Raw genomic sequence first — 17567 nt, forward strand, 5'->3', positions numbered from 1 at the left:
AGCACAATGCTTTCTTGTAGGGACTATGAAAGGATAACTATGTGTTAGACAGGGGCAACAAAGCTGCTTCTGCTGCTGCTGCATGAGAATCTCTCTGGATCACTTGCCTCCATGTATAGTTAAGTCGGCCAACTGACATACCCGCAAAATACCAGTTTAGTGAATTAATTGCAAAACTGTCATAAATCAAATATTCAACTAATGCTTAAGGTACCTAATTTATCGTGACAGATCACATGGTAATTTGCTGTTAAGTACAACTGCTTTCATGTAGCCTTTAATCATGCTGTGGAAAGTGATAATTGTATGACCGCCGACAATTGTATGAAATCCGTGATGGCTGCATATAACTGCTTTCTGAAAATATTGATGCTTCATTTTATTTTTTATCTAATGTTCTGATATGTAGCAAGATAAAGGTCCTATGACTTCATTTAATTCTTGAAAATGAGTAAGCAATTGATTTCCTAAATTTAGGTCTGAGATTGATTTTGGCTGAACTCCATTTTTTTAATGCGGCATGTTTTTTTTTATTTCCAGCTTCCAGAAATGGCTCAGGAGACAAACCAGACCCCAGGACCAATGCTGTGCAACACAGGATGTGGCTTTTATGGGAACCCCAGAACAAACGGGATGTGTTCAGTCTGTTATAAAGAGCACCTTCAAAGGCAGAACAGTGGCAGGATCAGCCCCATGGGTAGGTTTTGGATCCCTGGAGATGGTGCAATTTAAAATCCAGTATATTTTCGAAAAGAAAACATTTCATACTAAATACTATGGGGACCTGCTCCACTGCTGGGAATGTGTGCATTCGAAAGCCAGTATACAATGTGTCCAGTTCATCGTATAATAAAGAATCCTCTGAGTTCATTTGAGTTGCATGTGTCTGGTGTGTAGAGGTTGTACACAATGTGTGTCAGCCCTTGGACAGGTGACAAATACCCGTTTGGATTCTTTAGCACAATGGGCTAGAGTAAATTGACCTGCCTCAATTACTTTCACAAGATTTCATAGCTTCAATGAGTAGTTGGCCAGTAGTAACTACTTCCTGTAGTTCTATAATGCCCATAAAAATAATCTCTTAACTGTATTAAATATTTATGTGTTGCTGCTCTCCACCATGTGCTATGGTTTCTACAATTCTTCTGAGGTTTGTCAAGTGAAGAAATTTGCATGGTCGTGTTACTGATCATGCCCTATAGACTTGGCGTTCCTTTCAGATTACAACTTTTCTGTTTAGGAGTATATCACCAAATACTGTTTTCATCTTTCTCCCTAGAGAGGGAATTTTGTGGATCTGTTCTGCAAATATCTATTTAATGTGTCTATAGCTACTTATTTCCATGCTTGCGTAGTCAAAACTGTTAAATCTGAAGTTCCAAGGACTGCAGTTTCACATCCTTGTAGCTGCCATATTGGGATTTTTTTTCACATTTCAAAAGTCTGGTGTAATGTACCATAGGGTTTATTACAGAAACTTGGTAGTGTTCCCTTGACCTGTGTGTTGTAAATAGAATGTGTTCTAAACAGGGTGTCTGTTTCATTTACACACTAAGTGCCAAATGTGTGAACTCTTTCCATGTTTCTTCTAGGAGCAGCCAGTGGGTCAAATAGTCCCACTACAGAATCTGCAGCTATACAGAGAGTAGAAACTGCACTGAACAACTGTGAAGGTGCCGCTGGTAGCCCAACTGATAAATCAAGGTACTTCAAAGTTAACTATATGCCCATTATGTTGCCACATGCCACAGGAATAATCATTTAAACTCTTGCTACATTGGTAAACATCATCTGAATACTTCTGTGATGTTTGCATACAGCCCAAGCCTCAAAAGAGTTGCCATGCTACCACTTTGTGTGCATTCCTTGGCACAGAATGCCCTACTGTCAGCAACACATGAATAGAAACCAGCAACTTGCAACACTGCCTTAAAACAGACACCAAAAGTGACCACACATTCAGCAGTGCTGTACAGTGGTAAAGTATATACATCTGACATATTGCTATGAACAAGACCAGGGTTTACACTTCTTAATCTTACACAATATACAAATATTATTGCAATGTAGTACACAGCAGCCTGATACTACAAAAAGACCGTTTAAAGTGAAAATACACGTCTGATTTCAGCTTATATCATTGAAAACGATACACTAGATGGAGGCGGTTGTTTGATTTTTGTTTGTGTATTGCAAGTTTATCTTAAGCCTTGGATATATTCTTTTCTACTATCCCCCTTATGTGCACATAAATGGCTGTACAGGTTCACATGCTTGAGCAGCTTTGATGTTTAGGACACCAATGAAAAATGTGGTAGAAGCATGCTACCACGTTCTGTTAAAATGTTAAACAGAGGTAAACTCAAGCATTGCTTGCTTTCTGGCAATTCTGCGTTTTTTGTTTTTGTTTTTTTCTTGTTGTTCTGCACAGCGAGCAGTTGTTCATATAACATCATTATACGGCACTGTTCACAATAGCTGCGTAGAGCAAAGCTGCCATTCATGTGTAGATGTCTGATGAATATTAAATTCATATGCTTCTGTTTCCAGAAATGTGCCTGTGGCGTCCTTGCCTGTAACGCAGCAAATGACAGAAATGAGCATTTCGAGGGAAGAAAATCTGTCCTCTCCAAAAACAGAGACCTCGGAGCCAGGTATACGCATTGCCTCTTAAAGGGGCTTCTAGCTCAGTTCTTGGCACAATCTAGAAAGATGCACACAGCATCCTCTGTAATAGTCTTTTTACTAAGTGTTAATCACCTGGAGGTGTCTTCTCGCTAGTGAAAGCATATAGAGGAAAGAAATAAGCAGGACTTTGTTAGCCCTATAGGGAAGACTAGCTCTCTGTGGTTGGGCAGGGAAGTTGCCTAAAATATCAGTTGATTAACAACAATGGTAATCTCCAGGAGTGCCGACAAAGGACTTTTGTTAGAACACAATGAAATTAAACAGAGTTTGTGTTTGCTGAACCTATATCACTGTGTACTGTACTTTTAAGGCACTACTCTACCCCATTTGTTCTACTGAAAGGTTTAGTCCGTTTCACACACTGAAATTCACAATATCAGTATACTTTACTATTCCGGTATTTTCCTCTTGCAAGTGTATTTTTATCAACCAAAAAGCTTTAAGCCCATTATAATACTAAATAGTACATTTTAAGAGGGATTTGTCAATCTTTGATGTGCTGCAGCTAGACTGCCTTTGACCCAGCCTTCTCCCTCAGCAGTGGGTACAGAATGAAATTGCTGTAACCCTTCGATCTTTGTTTAAGGCCCCACGACAACCTATGTTTTTAATGTAATGGCTTTGACATAAATCTTTTTATTAATTTTCTGTGTAGTGGTGACCCAGCCAAGTCCATCAGTTTCTCAACCTAGCACATCTCAGAATGAGGAAAAGAGCCCAGAGCTTCCAAAACCAAAGAAGAATAGGTGTTTTATGTGCAGGAAGAAGATTGGCCTTACAGGTAATATCATGTTTCTTCTGTTTAAAAGTATATTTCTAAAATCAAAAGTAGAATATATATATATATATATTATATATATATATATATATATATATATATATATATATATATATATATATATATATATATATATTAGGGCTGAAACAACTAATCGATAACGGAAATCGTTGTCGACGATTTCCGTTATCGATTAATCGAGTGATCGATTCGTTGTTGGAGCACTCGGCTCCTTTTACTTACCTCCGCGAGCGTTCCCCGCTTCCGCTACACGCGCCTTCTTTTAGTTGCGGTTCGCTCTGTGCGAGTGGCTCCGTTCGGTTTCAGGGGATGCAGGGCAGAGTAGGGGTGGGGGGGGCAGGCCAGGGTAGGAGACTGAGTGCAGGGCAGGGTGGGGGTGGGGATGCAGGGCAGGGTGTGAGTGTGGGGGCAGGGCAGGAGACTGGGTGCAGGGCAGAGTGTGAGTGTGGGTGCAGAGCAGAGTGGGTGCAGGGTGTGAGTGTGGGGGCAGGGCAGAATGTGGGGGCAGGGCTGGGTGCAGGGCAGAGTTGGAGACTGGGCTGGGTGCAAAGTGCCAGGGCTGGGTGCAAAGTTCTGGGTGCAAAGTGCAAAGTTCTGGGTGCAAAGTGCCAGGGCTGGGTGCAAAGTGCCAGGGCTGGGTGCAAAGTGCCAGGGCTGGGTGCAAAGTGCCGGGTGCAAAGTGCCAGGGCTGGTGCAAAGTGCCGGGTGCAAAGTGCCAGGGGTGGGGCAAAGTGCCGGGTGCAAAGTTTCTTGAACAGTAATAGTCCACCTCTTTTCAGAATGTTTGGGGTTATTTTGTTTCATAAATATTGTGTTTGGGTTTTTGTACTTTGAAAATATTGTTTTTTTATTACATCATAACAAAATAAGAATGTTAATGTAAATTTTAAGTTGTTTTTTAACATCCAGTTCATTAAATTATTTTAAATAAACAAAAAATTTGCATATTGTTTTTTTTTATCCGATTAATCGAAAAAATAATCGGCCAACTAATCGATTATTAAAACAATCGTTAGTTGCAGCCCTAATATATATATTATACTCTATCTATAACTTGTTTCAGCTAGTTAATTCTAATTTTTTGTTTCAGGGTTTGATTGTCGTTGTGGGAATCTGTTTTGTGGACTTCATCGTTACTCTGACAAGCACAACTGTCCTTATGATTACAAAGCAGAAGCAGCAGCAAAAATACGAAAAGAGAACCCAGTTGTTGTGGCAGAAAAAATTCAGAGAATATAAACCATGCACAACTTGTGAAGACTGACTTTTTTTTTTTTTTCTTCTTCTAATCTTAATATCTTAGGGAAACATTTAAAGAAGCATGTCCATTTTCCTTCTGATGTTCAGCATTTCTTTTGTGATGTCTACAACTTTGTTTGGTTTTTTTTATTATATATAGAGTGTTTTAGAATGTTTGGGTGTTTGAAAACTGGCAAAACTGCATTGATACAGTCCTTTTCCAAACGGTGTACCTAAGCCTAGTTTCGATATTGGCCTAAGCCTCCTTACCCTTCAACGCATATCTGTTTATGAAATGCAAACTATGAAATGTGCCAAAATAGGCTCCAGAACTGCATATGACGGCAACAGATATTCTTATAGCACAGCCACATACCACAAATCTGTAAATTGACTTGTTGGGGCACTGGGGAAGGGCTTGTATTATTTCTTAATAGGCAAGCGTTTTATGTTCTCTATTCTTCCTTGGTTGCTATAGCCTGGATCCTCCCTTTTTTTTGTAGTTAACACGTCATTGTGGCAGAAAAAAAGAAACCGCTTTTGGGAGTATGCAGTGGATTTTTTTTTATCTTCATTTGCAGCGTGTTAAAGGGGTTTTTAACCGAATGATTTGCATTATTTATCTACCCTATAAAACACAAGATATTGCAGTCATCCACAATATTGTGCAGGCAGTTATCATCCAGTACACACAACAGCAGAAGCTCAACTCTAGCATAAGCATTCTGATTTTAATCATGAACACACACTTGATCAGAATGAGTCTTTTGTTTGGTGCTTCTGAAATCTATTTTTCTAATTCACCATGGATAGCGGCAGATATTTCAATATTTGCAGAACTGTTACCAAACACAAATGGATTTATTTTCTTCTTGCTGCCCCTTCCATCACATTGTTTTGACTGTAATACAGAGCAATTTCATGCGTCCAGGTAAAAATCCTCACTTTACACTAGCTTTGAGTCCCTTGTAATGCAATTGGGGGGGAAATGTGGGGTTATATTCTTTCTATTCTTAAGGATGACTCAACCCTGATGTGCCTTTTTCCCCACTACTACAATCTAAACTTGCCGATGCCTCACAATTTGTCAGGGAATTGTGGGAGTCGTGCATCTTTAGCTCACAAGTCCAGCTGCATATAATTTCCATAGGGGCAAGATCTTCAGCATGTGTATTTTTACTTTGTAAGGTAATCTAGGCTTTTTATAGTTTAACGGAGGTTTTTAACAATGTGACTCACTTGCACAGATTTGCATGTAAAACCAGCTGCTGTAGATCTTTTCTCTTTTGTTCTGTTTTTGTTTTGTTTTTTTCTTCCAGGAGTGGTACCAAAATGTGTTGAGGGCTGCTCAACTCCCTGTATTAATTGTACTTGGGTATAGGACTGTAATTTCATGGTTTATTGCATGGGCTGCATTATCTACAGCTTTGTACAACAACCCTAGAAAAGGCAGTATACTTCACTGATGCTTGTCAGGTAATATCACTTCTGTGTTATAATGGAAGGTTTTCTTGTATGAAAGTTTTTTTTGTTTTTTTTCTTTATTTTAGGTAATAGAACAGTTTTTAGATTAGTATTGTGATGATGCCTACTCTCATCTGTAAATAGTTGTTTGTTCACTCAGCCTCACTTTACTGGGTTTTACTTTGTGTGTGTTCTGTCCCTAGTTTACTTGGCTTTCCAAGCATCAGGATTTTGCTTTCAACCTTGTAATTTTTTCGTTCTGAGTTCTTAGATATGCAAATGTGTACAGATAGTTCATATTTATGTATTGCACATAATCATGCTACTCAGCATTTATGCTATATTGTATTATGTAAATAATAAAAATTATGTACAGAGGGTATTCTTTTGTATAATTGTCTTCTATTAAGCAGTTGTTCTGCCCTACAAGGCATTTACTTTCGCAGATATTTATATTTGTGGTGATATCATAAAATGTTTGGATGTAAAAACTAAATATATTTGAGGAGCAAAATAACTCCTGAAAGGAGAATGGTTCTCGGTTTAGTTACACTGCTTAAGTAATTTAGCCACTTGGATAATTTATTCACTAAAGCAAGGGTTTGCAAAAGAGCTGGGCATTCAATTCCATGTTATAATGTGCATTAAGTACCCAGTAGGTTTCTTACAGAAGAGTGAGTTCATAAAATCACCTCTCTGAACTATACATTAGTTGTTTTTTTTTCAGGGGAAACACACCAAGGTTTGCCCCTTCATAATGCGTAGTGAATTCAGTAACTTGAAAATATAACACCCCTACAAACTACTCAGAAATCACCCACTATTCATATTTTTGAAGGCTAAACTATAAAAACATATTTGGGTATGTGTCATGTTTAGTTTGTCCAAAAAAAAAACCCCACAGGATCAAGGTCATAACACACAGCTGAATATCTGGCTGTTTTGTGAAAGTTTTTTTTATTTAAATTGGAAAAGATGCCCGTTATACATTAATCCTGGACATTGTACACCGCTGTAGTATATTATGGTGCTATATAAATCAGATGATACTTTAAGTAATTGCTGATTGTCCAATCGTATGACAGTGGGCCCTCCTTGTCAAGATGGTGAGAGTACCTTGTGTGTCAAGAAAATAATATATATTAGTTATTTAAATGGCACCATCTGATTGCATAGTGCTTTACAATCTGTCCTTGGGGTAGATCTACAATCCCTCGCCATAACAGACTGGTACCAAAGGAGAAGAGGACCCTGCTCACATCTGTTTTACTCAGCAAGGATATTTGAGATATTAGATTTATTAAGTTTGACTAATTTTTAAGTTGGAGGATTCACAAAAAAAATCTACCACTGACTTATGTTGGGTTTTCACTGAGATAACCACTAGTCATTAAATTGAACAGGATTGAAGGCTGTCTCCTCAGGAAAACATATCCAAATGGCCAGACAGGACTGCCTTAAACCTGTTTTGCTGCTTCCTCCAGATAAGGGACAATAAAATATATTCTCAACAGATATTGGACCCTCACGTTAGGAAAATCATTGGGACTGCAATTCTAAATTGACTTACCAGGGTTTAATTGTATAATTAATCCCCTGTATTTTCACTTTTTTCCATTTCTGTGGATGTCTGGTCATCATTTTAGTGTTAGTTCCCTAATCCCTTTTACAGCTGTTGTGTATGTGCCATTGTTTGTGTGATTCCTGGGTTTAATTTCCCCTCACCTAGTAAAGTCGCTATATAAACTATGCCCAGTCACACTTGTACAATGTCATGACTGGTGGTACAGTTCTATTGGAGACCCCTTTTTCACCCAGGAAGCTCCTTTAGTCTTAGAGCCAGACACCCTCATTCTTGTTACATTGGTGGCAGTGGTGGGATTTGACTCCTCGTAGACTGTCCAAACCACCACCTAGGACTCAAACGGAGTCAGGATGGACAACCAGCCTCTCCAGAGAAGAACTCATCTTTTGCTTAGTTCCTGAACCAGTGAGCATAACAACAAAGGAGTTGAAACCCCCAATGTCATTGGTGGTGGTGGTGTTATGGAATGCAGAGTAAAAAGGCCAAAGCACCACAGCTTTTGGATGAGCCAGGATGGAAAGCAGCAGTGCCCCATGCGCGTTGGCAGATAAAAGTACAACGGTACAGAACAAGAGAATCCTCTAAAAAAGTGCTGGGGTGCAAGATGTTTTCGTCCCCACAGGTCTGTCTATTTTGAGATGGGAGGGATGTAATGGCTGCTAGACCTCCCACCCCATTTTAGGAAGATTATGGGCACTGCAATTCTAAATTCATTGACAGCGGTTAAATTGTAAAATTTTGTAGTTTCACCCTCTTGTTTTCATTTCTATGTGTATTAAGAATGACTCGCCATCTAGTCTACAATTAATTATTACTTCCTTAATCCCTTTACCTCTGTTGTGTATTTGCCATTGTATGTGTAATGATTCTCTCTGGATTGTGAGATCGTTTGATCAGGTCCCTCCTAACCTGTAGTTTCTATAAATCAAATTATGTTTTATATATTACTTATGTGCTATCTACCCATTGTACAGCGCCACAGAATATGGTAATGCTATATAAAACAATAATAATGAGATTAGTCTGGTGCTGATGTTGCCTGCATAATCTCTTGGTAGAATATTATGTGTTTATAATTTCCTGTTTTCAGTTTTTGATCATTTACACTCCTTAAGTGCCTTTTTAAACTATAATCCTTCTTCTTGTATACTATTCCTGCATTTACTTGGAACTGCAATGTAATATTTAAACCTTTAACTTCATGGCAAATACCACATTCTAATACATCAGAATGTACAAATGCCATTGTTATATCCTATTCATAATGGACTGGGGCCAAAAGCCAGCAGTATCAAGCTAACAATAGATAAGCACTGTAAAAAAAAAAAAAAAAAAAAAAAAGGTTTAATTGTTTTTTGTGATTTGGGAACTCTGGAAAAATTACAATGAAAACATGGTGACTGCACCCGCTAAAGAATGTTCCTTGGCTAACTCATATCAGATTTAACAGAACGCCACCACTAAAAATAGCAGTGTAGATATTCTATTACAGACAAAGTGGAAAGGAAATAGATCGAAAGTGGATACTTTTGCAGCAAAACACTGAGTGTATGAATCGTGTACCCTTTTCACAGACCGCCACTTTTTCTCTCTTTTCCCCATTATAATAAAAAAAAAAAATACTTTGTTGATATCTTCTGTTGCTTTTTTAGTGTCCTAAAAAGGCTAGGTTTCCACTTGGGTATTTTTTGCAAAAACGCCCATAATAACGCCAATTCAGCCACACGGCGTTTTATTAGTGAAAAAACGCTGCGGCCAGATGTTAGCTGTTCTTCAATAGGAAATCGCACAATGCCATATCCACTTGGCGTTTTTCTGTTTGGCGTTTTTTCAGTCCTCTTTGGCGTTTTTCTGCTTTTTTGGGCTCTGGCAGTTTTTCAAAATCGCAGCATGTTGACACTCTGGCGTTTTTTCCAAGGAAATCTTGGCGTTTTTCTCCAATAGAAGTCTATGGGAGTGAAAAACGCCATGAAAATGCCATGTGGGTTTTGCCTTGGCGTTTTTTTCCCACAGTTACAAAAAAGGGGCAGGACCCAGGAAGAGCTGCCATTTTCCCAGTACTGTAGTAAAACTTTTATCTGCTTGTACACTGTGTGCTGTCTCTGTGTAATTTATTAGCAGCATGGCACCCAGAATAGTCTTTGATGTGTCCAAGCTTATTCAACTAGTGAGTATCCTTTGCAATTTGCACCATCATTTGGGGCCAATCTTCCTAGAGGAGCAGACATTCGGAATAAAGCATGCCTTACAACCACAGAAAAGAGAAAAAAGGGTCCGCCGGGGCTTGTTTAAGTAGAACTCTACCAAGGAAAGGACATCAGGAGGGGTCAGATACTTGCCATTTATCCTAATCCCTTTTAGCTGGGTGAAATTGCTAACTTGTAAAGGCTGGAAAAACTGCCTAAGGTCAAAAAAGCAATTTCCACAGAAAGGCTAAAACGCCAGAAAAAATGCCAAAATGCAGTGGCAGTTTTCCTGGCGTTTTTCATCAAGAAAATAAGTGGTAACCTAGCCAAACAGAGCAAAAAAGTTATCGAAGAGAGCTCTAAAGTCACAGAATGATATTGAAATAAAATCACGTTCATAAAATAGAATCATATACAAACTGACACGTATGTGAAGCTACTTGTTTCTTTACCAAAGTTCTTTGCTGAAAAATGAAATATAATCTTATACGTTGTTAATATCACGGGCACATCTGAGTGTCTGACTGTAGGGTCTTAACATAGAAAATATTTGACAGCGGTCTTTGATTCAGGAGCTATGTTCAATGCATGTTTACATCCCCTCTCCGTGTCAACCTCTACAGCCTCTGCTGCAATGCTTGTCCACTTGTCTGACACCCTATAAGTAAAGTAAAACTTCCTTATATTACATCTAAGATTCTGACCCTCTAGTTTTAGTGGCAGCCAATCACATGTATGCTAGTAAAACATTGGCATTCAAACAGCATACTTGTGATTGGCCGCTGCTACCTCCATTGATTTCAAAAGGAGCATATACAGCATGTGCAAGAACTGTATAAACAAATGTTCCCTGCTTTCTGTAGGGGTTCCTGGGGAAGGAGTTTTGACAAAAATTTGTTTTTGTAACTCCAAGAATGCATGCAATGATACATTCAAAAGTTAAAATTAGGCTGAGGTGGATTTTTCTTTTTATTCTTCCCTAGGTTTCGGTGCAATTGTTTGTTTTCTTCCCTGGGTTTGAGTTTACTTTTTAGAAGTGTGTTTTTAGTGTCTCAGAACCAACTAGCACTAACATATCCACACTCACACACACCTGGACATACACTCACACTAACACTCAGCACTCATACACACACACACATACAGACACTAACACAATTGGACACACAGACACTATCACACAGGCACCAACAATAACAAACACCTAGACAAACACACACTAACATACCCAAACATACACACTGTCCCCCACACTAACATACGTAGGCACACAGCTCACTTACTATTGTCTCCTTGCTATTGTTTTTTTTATATCCCTTTCTGTCTCTGATTCTTGTACAAATTAATTTGCTATATCTCTTTTTCTGCACCCGATTTTTTTCTGTGGTTTTCAAGCCTCTCTCTCTTCTCTTGCTGTCCTTTTTTTCTGCCTTATTTTTGTACATGAATCGGACACAGAAAAAGAGAGATTAAAGGGAAAAGAGACTGCAGGAAGTTGGCAGAAAGAGTTCAGCAAGACAAAAAGAGCATAGAAAATGGGGAGAGGGGCTTGAAAAATAGAGAAAAAAGAACAGTAGTCATCGAAAGAGATGCAAAAAAAAAAGAGAAAGAAACCATGCAAGAATCAAAGAGACAGAAAAGGGACAGGAAGAAGTAAATACAACCACCTATTAAATTAACATCGATCCAAGCAACCCAAAATAAAATAAATTGAAACTTAACTTTTAATAATCTTTAATAAGGGTAATTATGATTTCTGTAGGTAGAACAATGCAAGGAAGAGGTTAAAACTACAAATCTATCTCTTAAACTTCTTCCTTGCCACTTAGGCATTTTGCATTGTTCTACCTACAGAAATCATAATACTCTTATTGAAGATTATTAAAAGTTAAGTTTTAATACAATATTAATGTTAACCCCTCCCACTCCCCAGAATAAAACATTATCGGTACTTACCTACTCACAGCCTAGCAGTCAATTATCTCTCTCATTGCGCTTGAGAAATGACATCACTTAATCACCAGATCAGCTTGTGGCAAAGTGGCACTCTTTAATTTTCCAGTGGTCTCAATGGCGGACACCAGAATCCTTTGTGGTGGACATGGACACCTTGCCAATCACTGCTGACATTGATTAGTGAGACCGATCAATAATCAGTGTTTATTTTTTTATCAATAATTTGTCAATTTATATTATTAATGGCCAAAAAGCTCATATAGGTGTGATGGTCAGGTGCCCACATGCTTTTGGACATATAGTGTTAATAGATTCTTTAAGCATAATAAAAAAACAGCTGCAATAAATAAAGTAATAATTAGCTGTAACTCACCTGATATATAAGTGGAATGCAAGCAAAACTCAGGTGAAGCACAGGTGGAATGCAAGTTAAACGCATGTGCGCTCACACTTTCACATTCACAGGAAGTGATGCAATAATAACAAGGAACAGGGTAATATGGGCATGGCAGAGAGGAAAAAAAATGCTGTTAAGAAGAAGACCTATACATAGAAGTACTTTGTTAAAAATACATGCCTTCCACTTGGATGTTATTACTGCTCAGTTAATCCTCCTCCCATTGCTTTCAAAAAGCCAATGCTAAATATTTCCATAAATATAGATTAAAGGCAGGTCTCATAGAGTCTGTTTCTTAATAAGGTAGTTTCAAATATTATGTGTTTATTATTATTATTATACTTCAGTGAATCTAAGTTAAACATTGCATTTCCAAAGAATTCAAGGTGTGATACCAATAAATGTTCTGTTTCCTATTAGCCTCTCTTCGGCTATAATTAGGTCAGTTCCACGTGTTCAGCTTTTCACAAACACATGAGAAGTCATGAGTAAAAGTCAGATCTGTATGTGACAACATCTCCTTGGCACATCTAAATATGTATGTGTTCCACAAACAACATAATCATCAAGTTAGAATGTCACCTCAGGTGAGGTAGTCATCAGACTAGAATGAGGTATCTCCACCATTAACCTATACTAACAAGAAAAAACATGTGTGACCTAAAACATCTTAAATATTTCCATTTCATTAAAAAGTAAATATTTCTAATGAAAATCTGTTGTATCTAGTAAACAGGATTCTGGATCTGCCTGTCTCTTTAGCAAAGCCACTAGAACAGTAGGTTATCCCATATGCTTGTTTTTGTTGCCCTTCTGAAGTGGTTGTCTGTACCATGACAACTGCCGTGTTAACTACTTTTCACAGGATTTTCATAATTACCGTATTTATACCGTATTTATACTTATAAGATTATTCATCCGCGTTTGTAAAAGCTAGTAGTTTTGAATTTAGAAAGAACATTGAGTCAATTCTAGGGCTAGGTGGACATAATTTGCCACAATCTATACAAGTACATGAAGTTCAGCAAGTCTGCAGCACTTGAGGCTTACTTTGTTATTTGAGGACTGTCCTGAATCATCGCATGATCGGAAGCTTTCTAAATTTGTATCTCAAAATCATACTGCATCTCACATGGGGAATGAGGTCCTCCATTTGAGTGCCGCAGGGTGGACAATGATTTTTTGTGTTCCATGGCAGTCAAAGGGGATTAGGTGGAACTTAAAGTGTGAAGAGCCAAACACCATTCTCTTAACCAGGTATTAGAGGCTCACCTAGTCCCCTTGATGTGAAGTCCTGGGGTTTTTCATCCAGAGACATTGCTTCCCTGCTCTGTTAATGACAGCCATACTTTTTTGGGGGGTTACTCTAAACAAATGTCAGACCACTGAAAAGTGCAAGTAAGTATTAAAAACCTGACAGATACTCTGCTCTGACTTTCCTGTAAGGGGAAGGTCTCAGATTAGCTCTTCTCATGTGGACCTTGGTCTGAATCTGGTTGTCTTCTGGGATCTGGACCCCTCCCGACCTACTTGGCCCCTGGGCCCTTTCTGCGGTCATCGTCTCATGCACAATTTGTATCCATTGGTGCAACTCACATCTCATAATGTGTTTATTAAATGAAGAATAGACTTTCTTTTTCTCCTACTGTGGCATCCCTTCCTATGTTCTTTTCTTTCCCCGTGTTACTACACTGTTCGAATAAGCTCTATTTGATATTCTCACAGATCTACGTTATAATTCAGAAATTCTGAGGCTCTGTTTACCTCAATGTGGCTACGATGATTTTTACATGACATTGCTTTTTGTATTCCTTGGATGTTGTAATACAATTTTGTAAAAAATAGTTTGAGGTGTATGCCTGTGTGGTTGCAAAAGCCACTTTGCAGCTTGTATGGTGTAAATGCTGAAGCCTTGGCTAAATTTAGCAGTCACAGAAAGGTTAAACCCTTCCATAATTTATAGCATGCACTCCCCCTTAAAGCAACAGTGATACCTATTTTTATTTTGGTAAGTAAAAGACACAGCATTCTTTATTTCTAAGTCTCACCTCTTTATGTGTCCTGACATCCAACCGGTTTAAGAGGCTACTGTGCCAACCGCATTCATGTGGTACTGCTGGAATTTGGATTAATTACCAAATCCTGACAGAAGGAGCAAAACCACTGGGAGTGTGAAAATGGCTGCGCCCAGTACCTACGTGCACACTCAGAAACTTGATGTTGTAGTTTGACAACCTTGGGTGTGAGTAACCGAGCAGCATTTACTAGTTTGTAGTACAGCAGGGACAATTACAAACATAGTTTGCTAGATGATACTGGAAAAGAGCAATTATAGTGTATTCAGAATTTGCTCAAAAATAGAAGTAATAGATTAACGCAGAAACGTTCACATGCTTGTGGTATTAAGACCGAAGGTCTTGGACTCGGGATTTTACATTGAATTTGCCAGCTCTGTATCATTACACGAGAATACAAAACTAAAAATAACATTGACATTAACAATACACAGTTTGACAATAAGATTTATATAGATCAGGACATATGGTAAAGAAGAGGAAGAGAGTCTTGCTCTTAATGATCATACAGTGTGTTAGGAGGTTGAGGGGGGGGGGATGAGACAGAACACAAGCCATTGCCTGGGCAAGAATGATTTGATTGTAGTCACACTCATCAGTGGCCTTGGGAACTTGAGTGTGGTAGGAACAGATTTCTTTCTACAATGCAGGTTATGGATCCAAGCAGGTTACAGACCAATGCCCCCATGGAAAACAGACGCACATTGCCCTGGTTGAACAGGCTCTTCTGCTCAAAAAGACAGTTACAAGGGAGATCATTTATCTCCCAACAGGCACATTTACACTAAGAAGGGCTGTGCCTAGCCATCAAAGCCTTCATTGCATGGTGTAGACTGTGCTATGTGTCCTTACAAAAAAGGAGGACAAGGATATGACGTTGTACCACAATGCTCAGCTATATGGATGGTGGCTATGGAGGTGAGGGCAGCTGGGAAGATGCACTAGGCCTGACCCAGGATAAATACATCACTGGTTGTGGGTATAAAGAGGATATATTGTATACATTTCTGAACAAGTGGGTTTTTCGTGAGTAATCTAGAGTAAGTATAAGACAGTCTGACAAAACAAGGCAAGGGGGGCTACAACAGGTAATATACTGGAAATGAGAATGGGAAGAAGTGGAGGAAGTCATTGGCATACCGAGGAATTGTCCTGGTTCGACCTGGAGAACTCCGGGTGACGCACCTCTTCTCCGGGTCAACGCCTGAATCCTCTGGGGCGCAGGAGCAGGGTCTTGACAAGCCCTTTAATTGGGAGTGTTTCCCGCGAAATCAGCCTCCTTACCTTGTTAAGCTGTGTATTGTTCAAAGATGGTGAATTAACTGCAATTTAAATATTGCCAGTAGATGGTGGCATATTCATTGAATTACTGTAATTTATCTTTCAAAAGACTACAAGCAACCGCTCATATGAGTGGATTTTCATACATTTTCTCTCAATTAAATTTGTTTTAATATAAAAGTGGATTGATTGCCATACCATCCATGTAATTGATCACAGAATAGAATTAACTATAGTATGTTCTCTTCAATTGAGAATACCGCTACCCGGAGAGAAGTGTTTGCTAAGGAAAGACTCTGTGAACCACGTTCCTCTAAGCAGGGATTGTGTATAGAAATTTGCAGAAATCTTTTTAAGTATTCTCCATATTTTATATTCTCCACATAGATGTGCGCCACTTTTGTTATATTGTATTTTATTTCCATTATGTTATGAACAGTGGTGAAGACTGTCTCTTTTGTGTGCTGCACTCACTAAATATTTATTAGGTGGCTTTATTCACAAACCACATAAAATTTTGCGCTTATCAGCACCCATTGTTATTTATCTATAGTATGTTGGTGCTTTACAAGAAAAACTCCTACATTTGCAAATTAATTTTAACGTTTACATTTGATGTAAGGATAGAAAGATTGTGCCCTCTAGTGGTGATGGTTGACTAGAGTGACTAAAAATGTATATACCTATGAGATATACTGTATGGAGGATTTATTTAATATAATAAAGGCATTTTAAAATGTATCTAAAACAATTTGCAACACAATATGGTATGATGTACATTTGAAACAGAACTGACGAAACGTCTCTACTAATAATCATTCTGGAATTTTCCAGGTATATGTTATGTAAAATGTTGATCTGAACTGTGCAGCACAAAAAAAGTTTATCAATCAAGCTTTTTTTCAACTTTGAAGGCACGCTCTGCTTCCCAAAAAATTGTTTCTTTAATGCACATTGGGGTCCTTTTGCCATGGACTCCAATGCATTTTACCGGATATAAATTAAAATATGCTTTGTCTAGTTATTTGGGGAATTTTATACGCCTGTCTCGCCCCCCCCTGTTTGACCCTAATGAAACCATGGCATGCAAACAGGAAGCATACTTAGGTACACTTCCTTCACATGCTCAGCAGAACTTAAGTATCCTTCCTGCTAGGACCACCCAAGGGTGGGATTTTCTAACTCCATTAAATAAAGAATACATGTAACAAGTTTGGATTTGGCCTGCATACTAAACCAAACTATGCACTGTTTTCATTTTTCCTGATTAGCTGAAACCAGAATACAGTAATGGAGTGTGTAAGCTTGGTTATCACATCAAATCACACAGTTCAGGTATAAAGGAGATTAATCACCAAAAAGGAAGTTAGCTGAAGAGTTTCAAGGAGAGTTGAAATTCTATTATCAAGGCAAAGCCTGGAAAGTATCCTCCTGCAAAAGCACTGCGCTGAGCCTACATAATGCATTGTTGAATAACTAAAGCTTTTTATGCAGGAGACGCTCACCGAGGTTGGTCCTTTCTAATTATTCTTATTATAAGGAAGCTGAAATGCAAATTCCCACTTCCACTGCCCAAAAGGACAGCATACCAAAAGTGGACAGATGGGGGGGCCCCTAGTAGTCTTTATAAAGTAAAGAAGGAGGACAGGCAGTTTGGAAGTTGGATACTTAACCAACCTGTGGGTTCACAGGCACAGTATTTCAAGGGGCCATTCAATTTAAAGACTGCCATGGCCCAAATTTATTTATTTAACACTTTACCTCACTTATTGCTACATAAGAATCTATAATATGAGAAAAATATATACGATCCAATCCACAATAATCCTACTAGTAACTAGATTTCCATTTCAATTCTCTTGTAATTATGTGTAGGTGTATGCGTATGATATAATTT

General features: G+C 38.5%; 1 protein-coding gene across 1 annotated transcript; it reads left to right on the forward strand.

Moving 5' to 3' along the window:
• The first annotated feature begins 546 nt into the window (after window positions 1-546).
• LOC149300599 (AN1-type zinc finger protein 5-like) lies at window positions 547-4726 on the forward strand. Its single transcript, XM_089485133.1, has 5 exons — window positions 547-697; window positions 1593-1704; window positions 2551-2654; window positions 3344-3469; window positions 4578-4726. Exons 1-5 carry the CDS (start codon window positions 550-552, stop codon window positions 4724-4726), a joined length of 639 nt encoding a protein of 212 aa, XP_089341259.1. The 5' UTR covers window positions 547-549.
• Window positions 4727-17567: the final 12841 nt, after the last annotated feature.

The sequence above is a fragment of the Sceloporus occidentalis genome, unplaced genomic scaffold (assembly GCF_023333645.1).
Source record: "Sceloporus occidentalis isolate IW3139 unplaced genomic scaffold, rSceOcc1.0.p SCAF_24, whole genome shotgun sequence".
Lineage (NCBI taxonomy): Eukaryota > Metazoa > Chordata > Lepidosauria > Squamata > Phrynosomatidae > Sceloporus > Sceloporus occidentalis.

Coding starts and splice junctions, on each gene's coding strand:
- LOC149300599 (XM_089485133.1), top strand. CDS start 550: ATGGCTCAGGAGACAAACCAGACCCCAGGACCAATGCTGTGCAACACA. Junction 698..1,592: donor TGGCAGGATCAGCCCCATGG/GTAGGTTTTGGA, acceptor TGTTTCTTCTAG/GAGCAGCCAGTGGGTCAAAT. Junction 1,705..2,550: donor AGCCCAACTGATAAATCAAG/GTACTTCAAAGT, acceptor TTCTGTTTCCAG/AAATGTGCCTGTGGCGTCCT.